Source organism: Physeter macrocephalus, chromosome 14 (genome assembly GCF_002837175.3).
Source record: "Physeter macrocephalus isolate SW-GA chromosome 14, ASM283717v5, whole genome shotgun sequence".
Taxonomy (NCBI): Eukaryota; Metazoa; Chordata; class Mammalia; order Artiodactyla; family Physeteridae; genus Physeter; species Physeter macrocephalus.
The window spans coordinates 14407450-14427430 of NC_041227.1; the positions used below are offsets into that span (position 1 = coordinate 14407450).

The 19981-nt window shown below is 51.0% G+C and overlaps 1 protein-coding gene across 4 annotated transcripts; it reads left to right on the top strand.

Moving 5' to 3' along the window:
- Positions 1-274: 274 nt before the first annotated feature.
- Positions 275-19571, top strand: LOC102993337 (WAP four-disulfide core domain protein 2). 4 transcript variants are annotated; one of them, XM_007115495.4, is made up of 4 exons: positions 275-366; positions 940-1083; positions 3838-3990; positions 18310-18395. In XM_007115495.4, exons 1-3 carry the CDS (start codon positions 291-293, stop codon positions 3987-3989), a joined length of 372 nt encoding a protein of 123 aa, XP_007115557.1. In that variant the 5' UTR covers positions 275-290; the 3' UTR covers position 3990; positions 18310-18395. The 4 variants fall into 4 exon arrangements, with proteins under 4 accessions (XP_007115557.1, XP_007115556.1, XP_023984356.1 ...); XM_007115494.4 differs by lacking the exon at positions 18310-18395 and adding an exon at positions 6596-6682; XM_024128588.3 differs by lacking the exon at positions 3838-3990 and having other exon boundaries at positions 18310-19571.
- Positions 19572-19981: the final 410 nt, after the last annotated feature.

Here is a 19981-nt window from a genome sequence, read left to right on the forward strand (position 1 = left end):
GCCCACGGGCCCCAGGAGGGAGGTGGGGAAGGAGTGGACAAGGGTCCGGCTGCAGCTGGTCGAGCTGCACCGGCCTGGAAGCAGCTTAGGTTCCTGGTTCCCACTGGGGCCAGAGTGACACCTGATCCTGGGGGATTGTGAAACGGCAAGAGGTTGCAGCCGGCCCGCCTGCCTTGTCCGCTGAGCCCTCTACCCGTACGGCTTCGGCCCCGCCCCTACCCCACGCCCTCCAGGAAAGCGGTTAAATCCCCCCTTCCGGGCGGCGCCTCACTCCCGCCCCGGCGAGCACCATGCCTACCTGCCGCCTCGGTCTGCTCGTCGCCGCCCTCCTCCTTGGCCTGCTGCTGGGCCTCCCCCCGGTCACAGGTGAGTGGGGCGGGGAGAGGCCTGGTGCCCAAAGGGGCCGAACCAGGAGCGCCGGGAAGGAGCGCGGCAGAAGCTTAGCCTCTCTGGGGACAGAGGATGAGGACTCCCGGGGTGGAGGTGGGGAGTCCCATGCAGACTAAAATGCGGGGATCCCTGGTGCCTGAAGGTGGTGACCCTTGGAGCTTTAGATGTGGGGTCCAATGTGCTGGAGGTGGAGAGACACTGAAGGCTGACACATGCGCGGGGGGGCGATGGGGAGACTGCTGACAGTGGAGACTCAGTGGCCAGAGGCGGGGACCCTCTGCCTGGACATGGGAAGCTCCGAGACGCTTAGTTGTGCGGGGGTCCCCTAAGAATTGAGGGCTCAGAAGCCAAGAGTTAGGTCACTCCTGTCGTCCCAGGTATCGCGGACTCCGGCCCTGGAGGTGGGGCTCTCTCAAGGCTGTAGTGGGGTGTGGGGAGCAGGGACTGAGACTCAGAACTCCCGGGAGATTGAGATTTGGGGCCGTCAGACAGGAGGCGGGCATCCTCTGAGGGCGGGACTGAGTCCCTCACTGCCCGTCCGCCTCCCAGGCACAGGAGCAGAGAAATCAGGCGTGTGCCCCGCGCTAGAGGTGGACCTGAACTGCACGCAGGAGTGCCTCTCGGATGGGGAATGCGCGGACAATCTCAAGTGCTGCCGGGCCGGCTGCGCCACCGTCTGCCACATGCCCAATGGTAACCCCGGGGGACCCACGCGGGGCGGGGCGGGGCAGCGGGGGTTGGGAGGAGGAGGGAGTGCCCAGTTCTGTTCCGGGATCTGGGGCGCGACCGACCCAGGGGTCCCCGACCAGGTCGAGGCGGATGGAACCAGATCAGCCCGTGCTCTCCTTCCCATGGCTCCGGTGAGACCTAGGCGTCGCTGAAGTGCAGCCAGGGGCAAGGGAGGTCCCCCACTCCTAGCGCATTCATTGCTCTGGGGCATGACGGACTTCCGGGACGCACCGCGGGGACGTTGTTCCGGAACATTGTTCTCTGAGATCGGGGGACCTGGTTCGGATTTTCCTCCTGGCTGGGTTTAGCCGCGGGGCAGCCTAGGGCTGCCCAATGGGCTGGGCCCCAAGGTCTGGGGCGCTCCTCCCTATCAGCGTCCCTACCCTGGGGCCTCCCCAACCCCGGAGGAAGGCCTTGGGACGCCTGCTGGCAGGACTCCCCGAATTCCTCTGTCCAGATGGAGACGTTCCAGGTTTAGGAGAGCACCCAGCCCCTCTTAAAGATGTGGATGTGAGCTACAAAAGAGAGAAAGGTTCTTGTCAAAGGTCACATTGCCATCTCTGGCTGGGCAGGAGTCATAACGCAGGGGGTTCCTTTCTGCCTGAGTGGTTTGAAGAATGTCAGGACGCCTCCCAGAGCACCCCTCCCACCTCTTCATCTTTAAAACACTCTCTTCCACTCTTAAGGGTTGAGTGAGAGAGAGAAAGTGTGTGACTCTGGCCTGTCATAAAAAGTACTTGCTGGAGCTCAAGAGTGTCCAGCAGGCCATGGGGACTCCTATCAGAGCAGGAAGCTGTGGAATCCAAGCTTCTCATTTTTCAGAGGGAAAGACTGAGGACTAGAAGCAGGGATATGACTTGGATCCCAAGGTGCTGGGATCCCTGTCTTTATCCAGAAAAAAAAACCTCTGTGATGCTCCTGCCTTGTGATTTCTCTGAAGATGCCCTCAGGGCCTGGGAAGGTTTATACTAGAGACTTAGTGTGAGCAGGGAGGTGGGAGGTGGAGGGAGGACAGGCCCTTTGGGGGCTCCTGGGTCTGGGGGCCTCTAACCAGGCCCAGAGGGAGGAGGACCAGGAGAGGAGGACATTGGGAGAGAAAGACAGACAGATGAGAGAGGAGGGGGGAGAAGAGAGGAGTGTCTGCTGTTCCCTGGTCTCAGATGGACAGACTGAGGCAGGAAGAGGGGCAGGACCAGAGGGCCTCCTGAGCTAGAACCCCAGGTGTGCCGTCTGCTGGTGTGGGTCCTGAGCAAGTCGCTTCACCCCTCTGAGCCTCTGCTTTCTCGCTGGCCAAATGGGATGAGAATCCCCGATGTTGTGGGGTCGACATGAGGCTAAATGAAATCACACGTGTGAAATGTCTCAGGAGAGGGTAGACCGTCCACACACAGTGGCTTGTTTTGTGAGTCCCCCGCTCCTGATGCCCTTCTGTCCGGGGGCAGCTCGGTATGGAGAGCTCCTGCCCTTCTCAAGGGAAAGGGTGACTCTGTGCCAGGAAGGCTGCCCCTCCCGTCCTCTGCAGCTCATCACCAGCTGTGTGCCCGTTTGACACTTGGCTGGGCTTGCTCCTGGGGCTTCTGGGCACTGAGCCAGCTCCCTTCTCCTTGACCCTGGAAGTGGAGCACAGGGTGTGTGTGTTTGTGTGTGTGTGTGTGTGTGTGTGTGTGTGTGTGGACATTGGAAGGTTGGGCTCAGGTCTTGGTTTTACTTATGATCAGCAGTGTGCTGTTGGGTGATGCCTTCACATCTCTGGGTCTAATTTTCCTCCTCTGTAGTAGGAGCAGGGTAGAAATATCCCCTACAGAAGAGAGAGTTGATGTGGAAGTTTAAAGGAGAAAATGAATTTACACTAAGGGCTTTGTAAGCAGCACATCTCTGCGGTGTTATCTGTTTGTGTGCGTGTTAGTGGAAGAATGCTTGTCTGGGTGTGGATGAGTGAGGTTGTATGGGGGCCTTGGTGCTACATGGCTGTCACTGGGAGTGAATAGATGGGAGTGAGTGACGAGATTGTGGGTGTGTAACCCCTCACACGTGCACTGCACTTTACAGCTTACAAAGCAGCAGAGTGCACGGTGCACAGACCTGAAGCCAGATTCCTGGGTTCAAATCCTGTCTCTACCCTGTATGACCTTAGGCAAATTACTTAACTTCTTGGTACCTCAGTTTCCTCATCTGCAACATGAGGAAATAGTAACAGTTCTTCGCACCCTGTTTTAGGATTATCGTGAGGATTAGATGAGTTAAGATACGTCAAATGCTTAAGATAATGCCTGGCACATAGAAGCAGCTGAGTGTTAACTGCTGTCCTTACTCACTATTATTCCTATTACAAGGACTTTGACTGTGCAGGGAGAAGGAATATATGTCTGTTGCCTCCACTGCTTCCACAGCAACCCCACGACGTGGGCAGCATGGATCTCGTGTGACACCTGAAGACCCGGGGCTCTGGGAGATTTCTGGCCCCAGGTCACAAAGTTAGGAAAAGGCAGATCTGGGATGCAAACTGGGGCCCTATGATCCCAAACCACTCAGGGAGAGAGCAGAAGAAGGGAGGTTGCAGGTGATCCCCCAAGGTCCCCTGAGATCCACTCCAGCCCCCAAGAGCCACTCAGGCAGGCAGCTCTCGTGTTTGTGAATCCAGCTGGGTGGTCGTGCTGTGGAGACGTGTTCAGCTCCCTGCTTCCCCTCTGCCCACCCCCCACCCGTTTTTCCACCCAGAAAAGAAGGGTTCCTGCCCTCAGGTGGACATCGCCTTCCCCCAGCTCGGCCTCTGCCTGGACCAGTGCCAGGTGGACAGCCAGTGTCCTGGTCTGTTGAAATGCTGCCACAATGGTTGCGGGAAGGTGTCCTGTGTCACACCTGTCTTCTGAGGTAGGTGGCCTGGGGGGAGGGGTGCATTGATGCCCAGATGTGATGACACCTGCAGGAGGCTGAAAAGGAGAACCTGAGCTAACACACTGCTGTTCCCTTCTCTGTCCTTTGATTTACTTTCATCCACTCAGCAGATTCACTGAGCGTCCATCACGTGCCAAGCACTGCTCTAGGTGCTGGGGATGCTCCATGTGTGAACCAATCGGACACAAATTTCTTTCTGATGGTTTTATATGCTAGTGAAGGATAAACAAAATAAATATGCAAGTATACTCTGTGAAATGTTAGCGGGAAATAAGTGGCCTGGAAAAAAAGAAAACAGCGTGGGGATAAGGAAGTGGGGATGGGGGGCGGCAGGGAGCAGTACTGCAGTTTTTTTTTTGTTTTTTTTGCGGTACGCGGGCCTCTCACCGTTGTGGCCTCTCCCGTTGCGGAGCACAGGCTCCGGACGCGCAGGCTCAGCGGCCATGGCTCACGGGCCCCGCCGGTCCGCGGCATGCGGGATCTTCCCGGACCGGGGCGCGAACCCGTATCCCCTGCATCGGCAGGTGGACTCTCAACCACTGCGCCAACAGGGAAGCCCAGTACTGCAGTTTTTTCATGGGACCTCCCAGAAGGCAGCATATGAACAGACTTGATGGAAATGATGGAGGGGGCCGCGAGCATATCAGGGAGAATGTTACAGGCCAAGGGGGCAGCAGGTGTAACGCAGTAGCCTCCCTGGTGAGTTTCAGGAAAAGCCAGAAGGCTGGAGCCTGGTGATCAAGGAGAGGGCAAAAGAGGAGAGGGTCCGAGAGGTAGGTGGTAAGCGGAGGGACCTGATACACCGTGTAAGGACTTTGGTCTTGACCCATGGTCTTGACTCAGAGATGTCAGGCCCTTGGGAATGGACACGCTCTGACTTAGATTTGCAAAGATTGCTGAGGGTGCTGTGTGGAGGCCCTAGGGGACAGTGGCAGAAGCAGGGAGACCAGCGAGGAGGCTCCTGCAGGAGGCCAGGTGGGAGATGATGGACCAGGTGACGTAAGTGGCTGCGTTTGGGACCTATGTGAAGGTAGATGGGACAATGTTTGCTGATGAATTGGGCTGTGAGAAGATGTACTCCTTTTCCCCTTAACACCCGCGTAAATAAGTCAGCGGCTGGAGGAGCAGCTGTGTCCTGGGAGGGCTGGCGGTGGCTGGATGGGATGGGGAAGTACGAAGCTCTTTGCATAGGCCAGTGCGAGGCAGAAGAATTGATCTTTACTCTCGCCAAACAGCTTGGCTTTTCAGGACAGAGCTGGTAGAGATCAGTTCAGTTCAGTTCAGTTTCTCAAAAGCCCCTTTCAAGTGTGTTGAGCGCTTACTCCGTGGCAGGCAGGGCTACACTCCGCCACCTCGGGGGGCTCTGACGCTGGAAGGAAAAGATTGTGGAGCCTCTCTTTCCCCACATATAATTAAAAATAAAACAATATTAAGTCACAAAGCAAGTGTAAGAAAATAAAGAGAAGCAAAACCAAAGAACATGCATCGTCAGGCCATTGCAGGATCCAGCACTGTGCCGCCAGCTCTGTGCCAGGTTCTGGGACAGAAGGTGCCCACCACCCTTCCTCACCGAGCTTGCAGCCCAGTGGCCGAGGCAGACAGATGGACAGACACCCCCAGTGCCTGTCGTCAGTGTTGCAATGGAGGGAAGGGCTGGGTGTGACGGGGACTTAGAAGAGGAAAGCCTCACCCAGGTGGGGGTGGGGAAAGGAGGGAGCAGGCTTCCCAGAAGGGACCCTGAGCCAATCCTGAGGGATGAATGACAGGTCGGTAGCCTGGTGAAGTACGGCAGTGGGGAGGCTGTTTCAGACAGAGGGAACCGGACAAGCAAGAACCTGGAAGGGCCCTTTGGTTGAAATCTCATTGTTGATCGTGCAATACTTTTGATAAGCTCTCAGCCAAGGGACTGGCAGGTCAGTGATGGAAGTATTCACATCTATTGCCCAGATGTGAAGACTGAGACCCAGAGAGAGGGGAGGACGTGCCCAAGGCCCCAAGGTCGTTAATTCAGTGCCTGAGAGAGAACCACGGTCTCCCCAGGGACCAGAGCTCTCCGCCTCTTGCCTCCATCAGTGTCAGCTGCATGGGCTGCCTTTGCAGTCAGGAAGACCTGGGTTCAGCTTTCAGCTCTGACACTTAACTAGCCTTTTTCACCTCCCTGAACTGCAAATATTTTTCTTATAAAATAGGATAAATAAGACCTTTTTGATCAGCTAACCCAGCTTAACCAAAGGAATAGGGGCATGGTGGAACTTCCTAGTGGTGGAGGATTCTTAGGGACATAAATGACGGTGGCCCCTCAGGAAGGTCACAAGGGTCAGTGGGGACCGTGGTATACCCAGGTGTGTCCGGGGATGGTCAGAAGCAGAAGAGATGAGTCTAGGACCTTCCGAAAAGTGCAGGCAGAGCCCCAGGGCCTCAAGACGGTGAGGCTTTCCTGGGGGCGGGGGTAGGGAGCTAAGGGGCGATGTGATGGGGTAGGGGGAGCTTTGGCCCGGAATTTAAGCTGCAGGCATTCTTGTCCAGTATCATGGATACTGTTGTTGACGGTATTATTGTGATTTTCTTCCTCCACCTCCAGCCACCAGCCTGAGGAGTGGGCGAGTGGAAGTGTCTGCCAGGCCCTGTCTGGCTCCAGCCCAGCTGCCCTCCTCCCTTCCTGGCCTCTGTGCTCCCTCCTGAGCGGCCACAGCTGCTTCTTTTCCAACCAATAAAGTGACCACTTCCAGCACCGATGGGGCTGTGGCCTCTGTTCTTATTATTCTGGCTCATTCCTCCCGCGACTCTGGGTGGAGGTGCGGGCATGGGGTTGCGGGGTGCAACCAGATCATCCAGGCACAGAGTCTGAGATCAGCTCTGACACGATGAACATAAACTCAGGGCTCATCTGTGTGCGCTGGCACTTCCCTGGGCGAATCCGCCCACCAGCCCTATGCGGTTGTAGGTTATTCTCCCAGGGTTTTGGAGGAGAGAACTGGGGCTCAGAGACATGCTGGAATCCTTCTAAAGTCACTGGGATTCGTTGCTGGGGGTTCCGACAACAGCGGCAGCATGACTGTGTGCCAGGCGCAGGGCTGGGAGATTTGCTTGTGAGATCTTCTAGATCCCCAAAACAACCCTCAAACTAGTTGATGACAGTCCTGTGTTACAGACTGGGACTCCACCAAGTTACCTGCTTGGGGCCACACAGAAAGAAGGTGGCAAAGCCAGGGTCCTTCGTTGTAGCTGCTTTTAAAAAAATCAAACTGGGGCTTCCCTGGTGGCGCAGTGGTTGGGAGTCCGCCTGCCGATGCAGGGGACACGGGTTCGTGCCCTGGTCCGGGAGGATCCCCCGTGCCGCGGAGCGGCTGGGCCCGTGAGCCATGGCCGCTGGGCCTGCGCGTCCGGAGCCTGTGCTCCGCAACGGGAGAGGCCGCAGCAGTGAGAGGCCCGCGTACCGCAAAAAAAAAAAAAAAAAAAAAAAAAAATCAAACCGTTATTTTATATAAATAATATTCACATGGGTCAATATGCAAAAGGTAAAAAAAGAATACGCAGTGAAACATCTCTCACCCTTCACCCTCTTCCTGCACCTGCAGCCACTCAGTTGTTTTCTACAGAGGAAACGAATGCCATCAGCTTCTTCCCAAGATAGAGCTCCAGCTCACTCCCTCTATCCTTTCTTCTCTCTGTATCCCCTCTCTTTATTCCCCCCTTCTCTCCCTTCTTTCTATGCCTACTTTTTCTCTCCCTCTCCTTCTCACCGCCCGTCTGCCTCTCTATTCCTCTTCTCTCTATCATCTATCTCCATCTCTCCAGGGACATGTAGATATAAAATTCTCATCTATCCCACCTTTTTACAGAATTGTAGTACACTATACACCTTGTGTTGTACTTGGCTTTTTTCACTTCATATATCTTGAAGATCACTCACAGCATAAAAGGTTTCTTCATTCATTTCTCTGGCTGTATAGCATTCCATTGTTTGGATGTACGAAGTTTATTTAACCACACTTACACTGGTGACTATTTAGTTGCTTTCAACCTTTTACAGGCTTACATTTGAACCTGAGTCATCTGATGACACCAGAGTCCCATGCTGGTTCTACTGTAGTGATTTTTCACGTTAATCCCTGAGGTGGGGTGGGGAGGGGATGCCTAGCCTTTTGGGGTGAGGAGGAGGCAAAGCAACGAAGTAATGGCAGAGACTCTAGCCCTCCAGGACATGGTTTATGTCCTTCCCTGCTCCTCCACCCACCGTGGAATGTGAGAGGTCAAGGCAGCTTGAGTGGGATTGTGTGGAGACAGAAAGCTGTGTGGCTTGGTGTTTGGCCAGCCTTATCTTTCTCATCCTCCTGTGGGTCTCTGCCCCAGGCCGTGAGCCAGCAAAGCAGCTGGTTGTCCATCCATCCCCCTGGGGGTACGTGGGAACGAGTCTCCTGTATAAGAATGGGGGTGCTCACTGCATAAGGCTGCCTTTGGAGGTAGGTGGGTGGCAGTATCGCTTTTCTCCTAACTTTCCCTTTTCCAATCTCTATCCCTGTCCAGGCTCCAGTCTCCCCAACCCTTCTAAGCAAAATCAAAGTGATAGGCTGGGTAGAGTCGTTAGGGACTAAATGTGTGGGTACCACCCCTTCCACTTGCTCCTTGCTTTCCCCAGCTCTGCCTTCTGAAAGAGAGCCCTGGGCAGGGCCTTGTCTAACTCAGGGAGGGCAGAGGTATGCCTTTGTATGCATGCCATTATTTCTTCCATCAGCAGCATGCCACAAAACGCTCTCCTCCTTTCCAGGAGCCTATGTGTGGACAGCATCTTGATGGGCTATGTGTTCTGTAGCCAGACCACAGCTATGCTAGTTTGGGCTAGAAGGACGGCTCCCAGGGCCAGAAACTTGGTAACCTGCTGCCTCTCCGGAGCTCAGGGCAGGGTCTCTTCCTGCGCTTACTTTCTCCCATCTCCAGCAACACGCTGCTTCGCTGTTGCTCTAAACCTCATCTCCAGTCCAGAGGGCTGTGTACGGTAAAACCCTGTAGAAACAAACATCTGTTCTTCAGCAAAGTGCAGGGTGGTGATTGGAGGTATAATAGGAAGTTACACATGAGGGAGCCGGAGCTTGAAAAACGAAGTTCTAAAGCCAGACCAGTAGAGGACAGCCCTGCCCGAGGAACAGCGTAAGCAGAGGCATTCCTCATTCAGGAAACCTTTGAGCACTTACTATGTGTTCTGTTCTAGGTGGTGGGGATTTGACATCAAGGAGGTGAGGCGTGTGTGTATGAGTGTGTGTGTATGTGTGTGCGCGCGCATGTGTAGGGTGGGGGAAATAGTCACTAAATGAATGAACCAACACAGGTTTAACATGTCAGGTGGTAGAAAGATTATGGCGAACTATAAAGTTGGGTGAGAGGACTAGTGGGTCCAGGGGATGGGATAAGAAGTAGGGGGTTGTTGCTTTGCAGAGGGTATTCAGGGAAGGTCTTTCCTAAGGTGTCATTCAAGTCATGAGCTGAGTGAAGAAGGACATGAGCCACACGGAATCCACGGGAAGAGCTGTCCAGACCAAGGAAGCTTCTAGAGCTAAGGACCTGAGGTCAGAGTGCTTGAGGATCATGGCTGGAGTGCTGAGGGGTCAGGAGCACGAAGGGAGATGCAGTCAAAGAAGTAGTGCGGGCTCAGATCATGGAGGGCCCTGTGGTCACTACAAGGACTTTGCCTTTTATTCTGAGGAATTTAGAAGCCATAGGAGGGGTTTGAGCAGAGCGATGATGTCATCTGACCTATGTTTGGAAAAGATCCTTCTGGCTGTTTTATTAAGAATAGACACTGGGGGCAATGTGGAGCAGGGAGAGCAGTTAGGCTACCCAACAGGACATAGGAGAAATGACTTTTTTTTTGCCTCTTCATCTACTAATATGTATGAGACCCTCAAACTGCCAGCCCTAATGCCCCGGGAGCTAGGGCTGCACCAGCTATGATGGCTCCTGTGACTGCTGTGTGGTTCCATTTGTCCTGTCCATTGATGCAGCTTCCAAAAACTAACTCGTGAAATAATCATATTGCAAACACAACAAATACTCCCCTTCTTGCCCCATGATCACATTTACCCAGTTGATCATTCTACTACAAGTTGATGGCAAAACTGTGAGGGTGAGGAAAACAGAGTGATGGCTGACAACTCGTTAGCTCTCCATTCAGTGCTGCAATCTGTTGGTGAGGGTCTGGTTTGTTTAGCCCTTAAAGATGGCACTTGGTGGGAGCTGCAGCATCCTCCTGAGCCACAGAACAGCATAGCATTAGTAGGCCCTGCCTGCAGAGCATAGAGGTCCTAGACCCAGAAGTGTCTGCATACCCCCCACGGTTGGGATATCAACCCCAAAGAAGCCCAGGGCCCAGCCAAACCAGGTTTATTGGGGTGAGTTCATTACATAGAAAGATGGGACCCTCTAGAGCTACTGAAACCCCATTATTTGCAGCCCTCACATCTTGGACAGCCCTCTGGGGATTTTTCACCAGATGAACGATCCAAAGCCTATGGTTTATTATGGGCTAGGGTTAGGTTTAGGATTATGGTTAGACTCTTGGCACTACCAGGGGAATAGACAATGGAAGGCAGCCACCCTTTGCGATCAATCTGAAAACAACAGCCCCTCACTGATGGAAGGTTGGTACCTCACTCCACAGGCAGAGCTCCAAGTGGCCTGGATGGTGCCCACAGGACCCTCTTTAACCAACCTCCAGGTAGCAATATACACAGACTCTGGGGCAGATGCCTGGGTGGGCTGAGTGATTTGGAGCATAGAATTTTCTAGATTGGCTCACTCATGATCTCCGTTGTAGGGCCAGAGACTCTGGTTTGAAATAGCATTAACCTCTCAACGTATTAATGTACAAATTAGGCATGTTCATGCTTATCACAAGGACAGTTCTCCATTGGTCTCATCTGGTTCAGCTGTGGTACACTTGTAAGGTTTCCCTGTTATTTCTTTTCCATTTGCCTATGGGACACCATATCCCACTCTCCTAAGTAGCTCTGATGTGATTGCAGTGATTTCTCCTTGACTTTTTCCTTTTTTATGTTTGATTTATTCTTTCAACTTTTAATTTTGACATGACTTCAGACTTAAAGAAAAGTTGCAAGAATAGTGCCAAGATTTCCTGCATACTCTTTACCCACATTCATCAAATGCTTACATTTTACCACATTTACTTTCATCTTTCTCTCTCTCCACACACACATACACCACATATTATGTTTTTCTAAAGCATGTGAAAGTGTGTTGCAGACATCCTAAGTACTTCAGTGAAGTTCCTGAAATAAAGGCATTCTCTTAAATAACCACAGTACAATAATCAAATTCAGTAAATTAACATTGACACTGTGCTATTATCTAATCTACAGACAGGACCGGCTACCTAATTTATGGGGCCAGGGCTAAATGAAAATGTGAGTGCCATGTGGCTGCCATGGCCTTCCCTGAAATGCCATAGGGAGTGCACACGTAATGAAATTGAGCAGGACCCTGTAGGGGCTCTTGGGCATGGAAGCCTCTCTGGGTCCCCCGTTCCTTGTTTGTAGGGGACAGACTCCAGCCTCCATGATCTTCCCTAAGACCCAAATGGCAGGTTCAAACAGTTGCTAATCAGGCAAGGCAGGGGATACAGAGACAAGGGAGGAGCAGCCAAGAAACAGTAGCGCAGGACTTCCCTGGTGGCGCAGTGGTTAAGAATCCGCCTGCCAATGCAGGGGACACGGGTTCGAGCCCTGGTTCGGGAAGATTCCCACATGCCTCGAAGCAGCTAAACCCGTGCACCACAATTACTGAGCCAGCGCTCTAGAGCCCGCGAGCCACAACTACGGAGCCCGAGTGCCACAACTACTGAAGCTCGCTGGCCTAGAGCCCGTGCTCCGCAACGAAGAGTAGCCCCTGCTCACTGCAACTAGAGAAAGCCTGCACACAGCAATGAAGACCCAACGCAGCCAAGAATAAATAAATAAATAGATAGATAAATAAAATTTAAAACAGAAAACAAACAAAAAAACAAAAAAAAAACCTGAAAAATATTGGTTGGCCAAAAAGTTCGTTCGGGTTTCCTGTTCTTGGACATTATAACCCGAACGAACTTTTTGGCCAACCCAATAAATCCTGGGTCCCTCCTTTCCTCCATGGTGTAATTTCTACGAAACTAATCAACAGGTACTTGTGGAGTATTTACTTTGTACACATCACTTTTCTTGGCTCGATGTAGAAATGTATAAGGCAAGATCCCAACTTTCAAGGGCCCACAAAATATGACCATGAAAAGGTAGAAGCAGGCAGGCCCAGAATATCTCTGTGTAGTCCATATGGAGATGTCAGGGGATATTATAGGATGGAGAGGTAAGCTAAGACTGGGCTGCTCAGTAGAGCTGAACTTTAATGATTGCAAACTGATTAAGTATATGGGTCCTAGAGTCACACTTTGATTCAAACACCAGCTTCACTCCTTGCCAGTTTGCTATTTGGGGCCAGTAATTTATCTTCCTGACTTTCAACTTCCTCATTTGTAAGATACAGATATTAATAGAATCTTCCTCTTTAGGCTGTTGGAAATATTAAATGAGATCATGTATGTAAAGCACTTAACTTGGTTCCTGGCATATCATAAGTGTTTCATAAGTGGCAATTATGAGAATTTTAATAGAAGGTATTAAGTATTGAAAGCTTTTACAGTGCATATCCTCTTTGACCTAGAGGTTCCACTTCTTATAATCTATCCTAACTAAACAGTCAGAAATGCTCACACTGATTTACTTGCAACATTACTTATTATATCGAGAAACCATAAATAATCTCAGCATTTAATCAGAGAAGACTTGCTTAAATAAATTATGATCCAGCGATACCCAGAAAGCTCTACCCCTTTTAGAATTACGTTGCAGAATATTTAATGATATAGGAAAATCTTCACCCAATATTGTTAACTGGTAAAAGCAGGTTATAAATCTGTATTAACGTATGCTCCTAAGTTGTTCACTTTCATTATTCCCAGAAAGCTTTTTAAAGGCTTGAGGAGCTTGCTCATTTGAAAGATTTTCCTCCAGCATATACAGAGTAAGAAATTTAATGAGATCTCAACACTATGTCAAGAGTGGTATTTCCAGTGCTTCTGTAGCTTATCTGGCACCGATTGGCATTCTGGTAGTTTCTTCTTTCTGGTAGTTTCTGTTTGTCTTTTCATCTAAGCAACTTTTATAACACAACATTTCTCAGAATCCAGATTTGGTGATGTAAGACCTCTTGGGTATTTGTACTCATAGGGACCAGGTACTATGAGCTTTCAGCTTTCACCTGTGAACAAATATCAGGGAAGAAGGAGGGAGAGGAAGGAGACCCAAGAACCGAGTCTTTAAGCAATCACTGCTGTGTGACTCCGGCCAAGCTCCTCCCTGTGGCAGTCAGATGGCTAAGATGGTCCAGTGATCCCCACTTCCTAGGATTCATGTCCTTGTGTAGTCCCTTCCTTGAGTGTGGACTGGACCTAGTGACTTGTCTCTAATGAGCAGTGATGTAATGAAAAGTGATGGGGTGTCACTTCCAAGATTAAGGTACAAAAGACTGTGACTTCTATCTTGCCAGCACTCGTCCTGGTTCTTCCCACTGCATGCTCTGATGAAGCCCATTGTCCTGTGGTGAGCTGCCCCCTGGAGAGGCCCACTTGTCAAGGAACTGAAGGTGGCCCCTGGCCAATAGCCTTCGAGGAACTAAATCCTGCCAACAACCACGTGAGCGAGCTTGGAAGTGGATCCTTCCCCAGTTGAACCTCAGATGACAATGCAGCTTCAGCCGGTCGACAAGACCTAGACTGCGTCCTTGTAAAAGACCCTGATTTCGGTGACTTTTCTCCTATATTCTCTTGTGTTTCTATGCGTTCCTTTAAGATGCTTGTTTTGAAATCTTTGGCAGGCAGATTGTAGATCTCCATTTCTTTGGAGCCGGTTACTGGAGCTTTATTAGTTCTTTCGGTGGTGCCATGTTTCTCTGATTCTTCGTGATTCGTGTGGCCCTGGGTTGGTGTCTGTGTGTTTGAAGGAGCAAACTCCTCTTCCAGTCTTGAAAGACTGGTTTTGGCATCTAAGAACTTTCTACGACTTCCCCAGGCTACTAGGACTACCACCAGAATCACAGTTGTGCTGGATTGGAGCTGGTTTTGAGGCTGTTGCTGGGTCTGCCATGGGGTCTGTGATTGACATGCTTGTTATCAGGGGCTGAGGGGGGCATGGATTCCGTCTGGTTCCTGGGTGTGTGGGACTGCCTCTACTACCTTGTTCAGTAGGGAGGTGCTGGGACAGGGGTCTGCTTCAGGGTCCAAGGTCAGGTCCTCAGTCAGTGAGCCTATTACCAGGTGTGAGATAGGTGTGGCTCCCACCAGGTGCCTGGGAGGGCCGCTGCCTGGTCACAGGATGAGTCCCTGGGTGGGCGAGACTGGCCCTGGACCGTGGCTGAGAGGGACTGGAACGAAGCCCCAAGGCTATTTCAGTTTCAACAGCCAAGATTGAGGTTTGTAGCCCTGGTGCCGCAGGCACGGATGAGTGTGTCTCCTGCCAGGTCCCTGGCTGGGCTGCATTGCTCCCTGACCGTGGCTGGCAGGGCTGGAGCCAAGTCTAGGGCCCTTTCTGTATCTCCCAAGGTACAGATGTGTTTCCGCCAGGTCCCTGTGTCGGCAAGACTGCTCAAAATCTGTGGCTGCAAGGGGCAGGCACTCAGTCTAAGGCCTTTCAGGATCTCCAGGGGCACAGATGGGAGTGCCTTCTGCCGGGTCCCTGTGCCAGCGGGACTGTCTGGGGCCTGTTGGTGGGAGGAGATAGACCCCGTTTCAGGGCACTTTCAGAATCTACAGTCTGAGCTAGTTTTGTGGGCTTACGTCCAGGGGCTCCTAGGCAGTGGCTGAGAGGGGCTGGAGGCTGTTCACAAGCCATTTCAGCACTCACTGACTTCTCTGTGCCTATTAACCTGATGCCTGGGGGAGCATGACATATGGTCATGCATTTGGGTCCCTTGACACATGGTGCTGGGGAGAGGACCAAGCTAAATGGGGCTGTACCCAAGCCCTCAGGGGTGTGGAGCTGTCTCTGGGTCTATAGTTGGGACCATGATAGGTGAGTCAACCACCTGGGTGCGGGCCTGCCTTCTCAAATGGCTCTCCTGGGTCCTGGACTGCACTGGATTTCACAGTCTTCTAGCTGGATCTCAAAGCTGCCACAAAGGCATTTTTGTCCATGGATGGATGCCAAATAATTAGGCAGAGGGGGCTTCCCTGGTGGCGCAGTGGTTGAGAGTCCGCCTGCCGATGCAGGGGACACGGGTTCGTGCCCCGGTCCGGGAAGATCCCACAGGCCGCGGAGCGGCTGGGCCTGTGAGCCATGGCCACTGAGCCTGCGCGTCCGGAGCCTGTGCTCCGCAACGGGAGAGGCCACAACAGTGAGAGGCCCGCGTACCGCAAAAAAAAAAAAAAATGACAAATAGCCATTATGTCCTCCCTGATTTCCAGCTAGGCTGTGGGATCTGGCAACACCTTGCTACCCTTCAAACCTAGGTTTTCGTTCCAGTTTTTGCTATTGATTTGCTGTATGATTTTGGACAAGTCTATTTTCTACTAGAAGCTTCCATTTGTACATGTGTAAAAAGGGGGGAAGTTTACTGGGTCTGGCAGAGCTCTCTAGTCTCCACCTGCTCATCCTCTGAGTTTCCAAGCCATCTACAACTTCCTCTGAGCATTTCTGGCTCTGGAGACAGCTTTGAGGAGAGAATAAGAAGGAGGGGGGAGATGAGGGGTCCTGGGTCTGCGTGACACCGTGAGTAACACCTCAAGATTCCACTCAAGGTATCCTCTGGGTTCTACTGGGCAGAGTAATGCGCAAACAGTTGACAACAAAGAGGCACAGCATCTTCCACTGAGGTCCTTAGAAGGCAGAGGGCTCCCTGCGCTCAGCCCCGAGGGCTCTGAGTTCATTCCTGAGCACGGGAGAGCAGACACTGTCTGCTGCAAGGCACACTTGGCCATTTATAAGGACCTCCGTGGTACATGGGTCCCTAGGACAGGGCGATTCTGTTCCAGTCACTCATGTATGTCAATCTCAATCAAGGACTGAGAGGTACCAGTGGGATGGACAAGAACCAGTTGCTTCTCAGATTCGGCAGTGTTCCTGAGCTACGATGTTTTCTCAAATTTCGAAGTACTCTTTGACATTATTAGTCCACCACCTTCCTATGGATGGGAAACTGAGCTCCTGAGAGGAGGATCCCTTCACCCTACCCTGTCCCGATCAGGTCATACACTCAACCAGGGGCAAAGTTGAGACTCGTATTTCAATCTCTTTATTCCCAGAGAAGTGCTCTCCCCACAGGATGCACACCATTGATGACTTGTTGGTAATTTGGCCTGCATCACAGAGATGCACAGGACTGGAACAGGCTTCCCAGGAGGACAGAGGTGTGGAGGCAAGAGCGATGTGAATGTGGGAGACACCACACACGAGGACCACTTAGCTAGATGGTCTCTCTGCAAAACTGCCAAATTAGCAGTGTTTTTGGGGGTCTTCAGCCCAACCCTGCCCTGATCCTCCCCAACTTTCAATGATTCTAACGTTTTCTCCTGATGTCCTTCTGTACCAGGAGCAGGCACCAATAAACTTGTGAAGCCTCTAATGTTTTTTTTCCCACTGATGGATTGGTTCTTAAATATCATTCGAGCCTCAGGTTCTGATAAAATCACTTGGCAGTACTTGAAGATTCCTGGGCTTTACTCCTAGAGTTGGCAATTTCCTAGATCTGGAGGACCCACATTTTAGACAAGCCCCTCCCCACTCTAAGTGACCCTAAGTGACCCCAATGTAGGTGTTTGCTAACAGCATTTTCAGAAATAGTTATCAGTTTAACCAGCCCTTTTTAACGGGGGAGAAACTGAGAGATGAGGAGAGGAAAGGTCTTACTCAACCAGAAAGTGGATCCCAGACTCTCTTTAGAACCTTTTGATTGAAGTCACAGCAAACAATGAGTTTATTCAAAAGCAGTGTCCAGGTTTTGGTGTGCTATGGGGCTTCTCCTGCTGTAGGGCTCCCTTCTCAAGCCTGGTGCCCTCTTATCCTGCCCAGCCTTTTGGGGACTCCTTTTTTCCTTCCCCCAGACTTCTCCATGTCTTTCCTCTCCCCCTCCCCTCCCCTCCTTCCCTCTTCTCTTCCATCCACTTCCTTCTCAGCTGTTCCAATTACCTAACTACTTTTGCAAATAAAATTTCCCCAAACTTAGCAGTTTAAAACAACCATTTTATTTTTCTCACCATTTTGTGGGTGAGGAAATGGGAAGGACTCAGCTTGGTGGTCCTCTCTTGGGGTCTTCATAGGGTTGCATTCAGATGTCTGCTGGGGCCACAGTCATCTGGAGGCTCCGATGGACTGGGAGCTCATTCACATGGCTGGAAATTGACGCTGGTTCTCAGGCAGAGCTTCTCCCGGGCTGCGGACTAGAGCATCTACACAGGCCTTTTTAGCATGATTGTCTCAGAGTAGTTTGTCCTCCCACGTGGCAGCTGCAAGAGCCCTTTCAGAGATGGATCTACCATAAAGTTGATGGAGCTCAAGCATCAGGACACCTCACTTGAACAGACCCCTTTTAAGACACTGGGAGTGGCCCAGGTAATATGTTCACATGGTCAAATGATTTGTATCATCTGTGAAAGCAAGATCTTCTAACCATAATCAATCAGCCTGCTTCCTCTTTCCACTCCATCTTTCCCTCTCTCATTCTTCTCCTGGGTCAGGTGGTATTGGAATGGTTGCTAGCATTTTTGGCCTCCAGCTAAAAGGAAGTTGAGTTGGGGATCCATTGAGTTTGGAGTTAGTGGGGTATATTTAGGTAGTTCTCAGTTATTTTTATGTATCATAAGTTGCTGCCATCTGTCCTGGTGTAAGAATGGCTCTAAGCAATATTCCTAGCACCCACTGGACCAGCTTTGGAGGGCTACAATGGGAAGATTTGAAAGCTGATGAAAGTAGTGCTAGGGGGAGTGGCCTTTCTTATGGAAAAGACGTTAAGTTTCCATGTTCCCTTAGTCTGTTTCATGAGCTCCAGGTCTAAACCCTTCCAGGAAGAATTCCTCTCATAATGATGGTGGGGAGTCAGTTGCCACAGACTCGGGGTCCTGCATTCACCAAGGGCATCTTATCAGGAGGAAAGGGGCTGAAAGAAGGACTCCAGATAGCTCCCCTCTTTCTCACCCAGGATCCCAGACTGAGGTTGGGAAAGCATCCCTCATCTTTAACATTCTTTGTTCCTTCCTCCCAGCCAAGTTCCATTTCTCCACTGGGAAGACTGAGTCCCCAGTACTTAGTGTGAAAGAACGCCTCCACCAGCCCGCATTCCTGGACATGCCCCAGGAGGATGAATGGTACCAGGATTGGCAGAACTCCAGAGAACCCCATTTTAGGAGGGACTGGCCTGGCTGCTGGCACCAAAACCAGGAACTCCTGCACGGCAGCTTCTGCTTCTGAATTTTGACTGCCCTGGTGGTTCCACTCCAGTAACCACACATCACTGGCGACAAGCCAGCCACACTTCCTCTTCTGGGGAACACCAAGTCCCAGAGGCCATCACTGGGACTAGCTGACACCCACAGAACCAACCCTTGAGGGGACGGGCTCCCCAACCTCAGCTCACTGAGGCTCTCTGGCTTTCTGGTCAACCAGGGAGAAGGGCAAAGCTTGTCCGGGGGTTCCAGAACCCCTTAGCAGAAGGGCACGTTCAATTCCAGGGTCTTCTGTTTTCCAGGGGGAGTTTGGAGATCAAGAGGATCCTAGTTCTCTTCTCTCTTTCCAATCTTACTCTTTTCCTGACCTATCTATTTTTCTGTCTGCTTATTTTTCTCGCACTGTTTTTGTTTTTGTTTTTGTTTCTTCTCTCAGTGCCTTTCTTTTACTCTGCCTGTCTTTCTCTCTTTTTCTTTGCGTCTCCCTCTGTCTGGGTCTCTTTCTCCCTGCCCTTCATCTCCCTTCTGTCTTTCTCTTCCTTCTTTTTGGGCCACCCCTTTTCTTTAATCACGGTCAGAGAGTAAAGGTATTGCCATGAGTGGGGGAGGAGACAGGTTGATTCGAGGTTGAACCAAATCCTCAGAGAGTACCTGTCAAGATCGTGGTGCTTTGAAAGCAGGAGAGAATGTTACAGCTGATGGAGAGCTTCTATCATCGGGTGAAATTTGGAATAGGTCATGCAGGAGGGAAAAAATAAATGTCAGTTATGACCTCAGAGCTAGCTGCAGCAGTGGGGCCTGAAGATTGTTCTTGATAGACGCTTAAATTGAAAGTTCTTAAATTGAACTTTCCAATTTAAGGCTTTCAGCAACAGTAGGACATACTCTTTGCTCATCTCTGATTTTACCTGCAGCTGTAGGAGACAGTTCTAGTGCACTATTTTCTTTTCCTAATCCACTTTTTAAAATTGAGGAGGAATTCACATCAAATAAAATTAACCACTTTAGAGGAACAGTTCAGTGGCTTTTTAGTACCTTCATAATATTGTGCAACTTCCAACTTTATTAATTGCAAAATGTTTTCATCACCCCAGAAGAAATGCCCATACCATTAGCAGTCACTATACACACACCCCCAGCCTATTCCAGCCCCTGGCAACCACTATTCTACTTTTTATCTTTATGGATTTACCTGTTCTGGATATTTCATGTAAATGGAATCTTATAGTATATGACCTTTCGTGTGTGGCTTCTTTCACTTAGCGGAATGTTTTTTAGGTTCATCCACAGTGTAGCAATGTATTAGTGCTTCATTCCTTTTTATGGCTGAATAATATCCAGTGTACACTGATAACTTCCCACTTCAAGTGTCAGAGTCTCTACTTGTCTGCTCTGAGTTTTCTCTGACTCCCTGGGAAGCTTGCTCAGCCTGAGTGCAGAACAGCCTGGAAGAGCAAGGGATTTAACAACCCCACATATCCAGTAGGGGAT

What these genes read in the sequence shown, in the direction of transcription:
- LOC102993337 (XM_024128588.3), top strand. Translation starts at nt 291, where the DNA reads ATGCCTACCTGCCGCCTCGGTCTGCTCGTCGCCGCCCTCCTCCTTGGC. An exon ending in GGGCCTCCCCCCGGTCACAG is followed by an intron (nt 367 to 939) that starts GTGAGTGGGGCG and finishes TCCGCCTCCCAG; the next exon opens with GCACAGGAGCAGAGAAATCA. An exon ending in CGTCTGCCACATGCCCAATG is followed by an intron (nt 1,084 to 18,309) that starts GTAACCCCGGGG and finishes CCTTCCTCCCAG; the next exon opens with CCAAGTTCCATTTCTCCACT.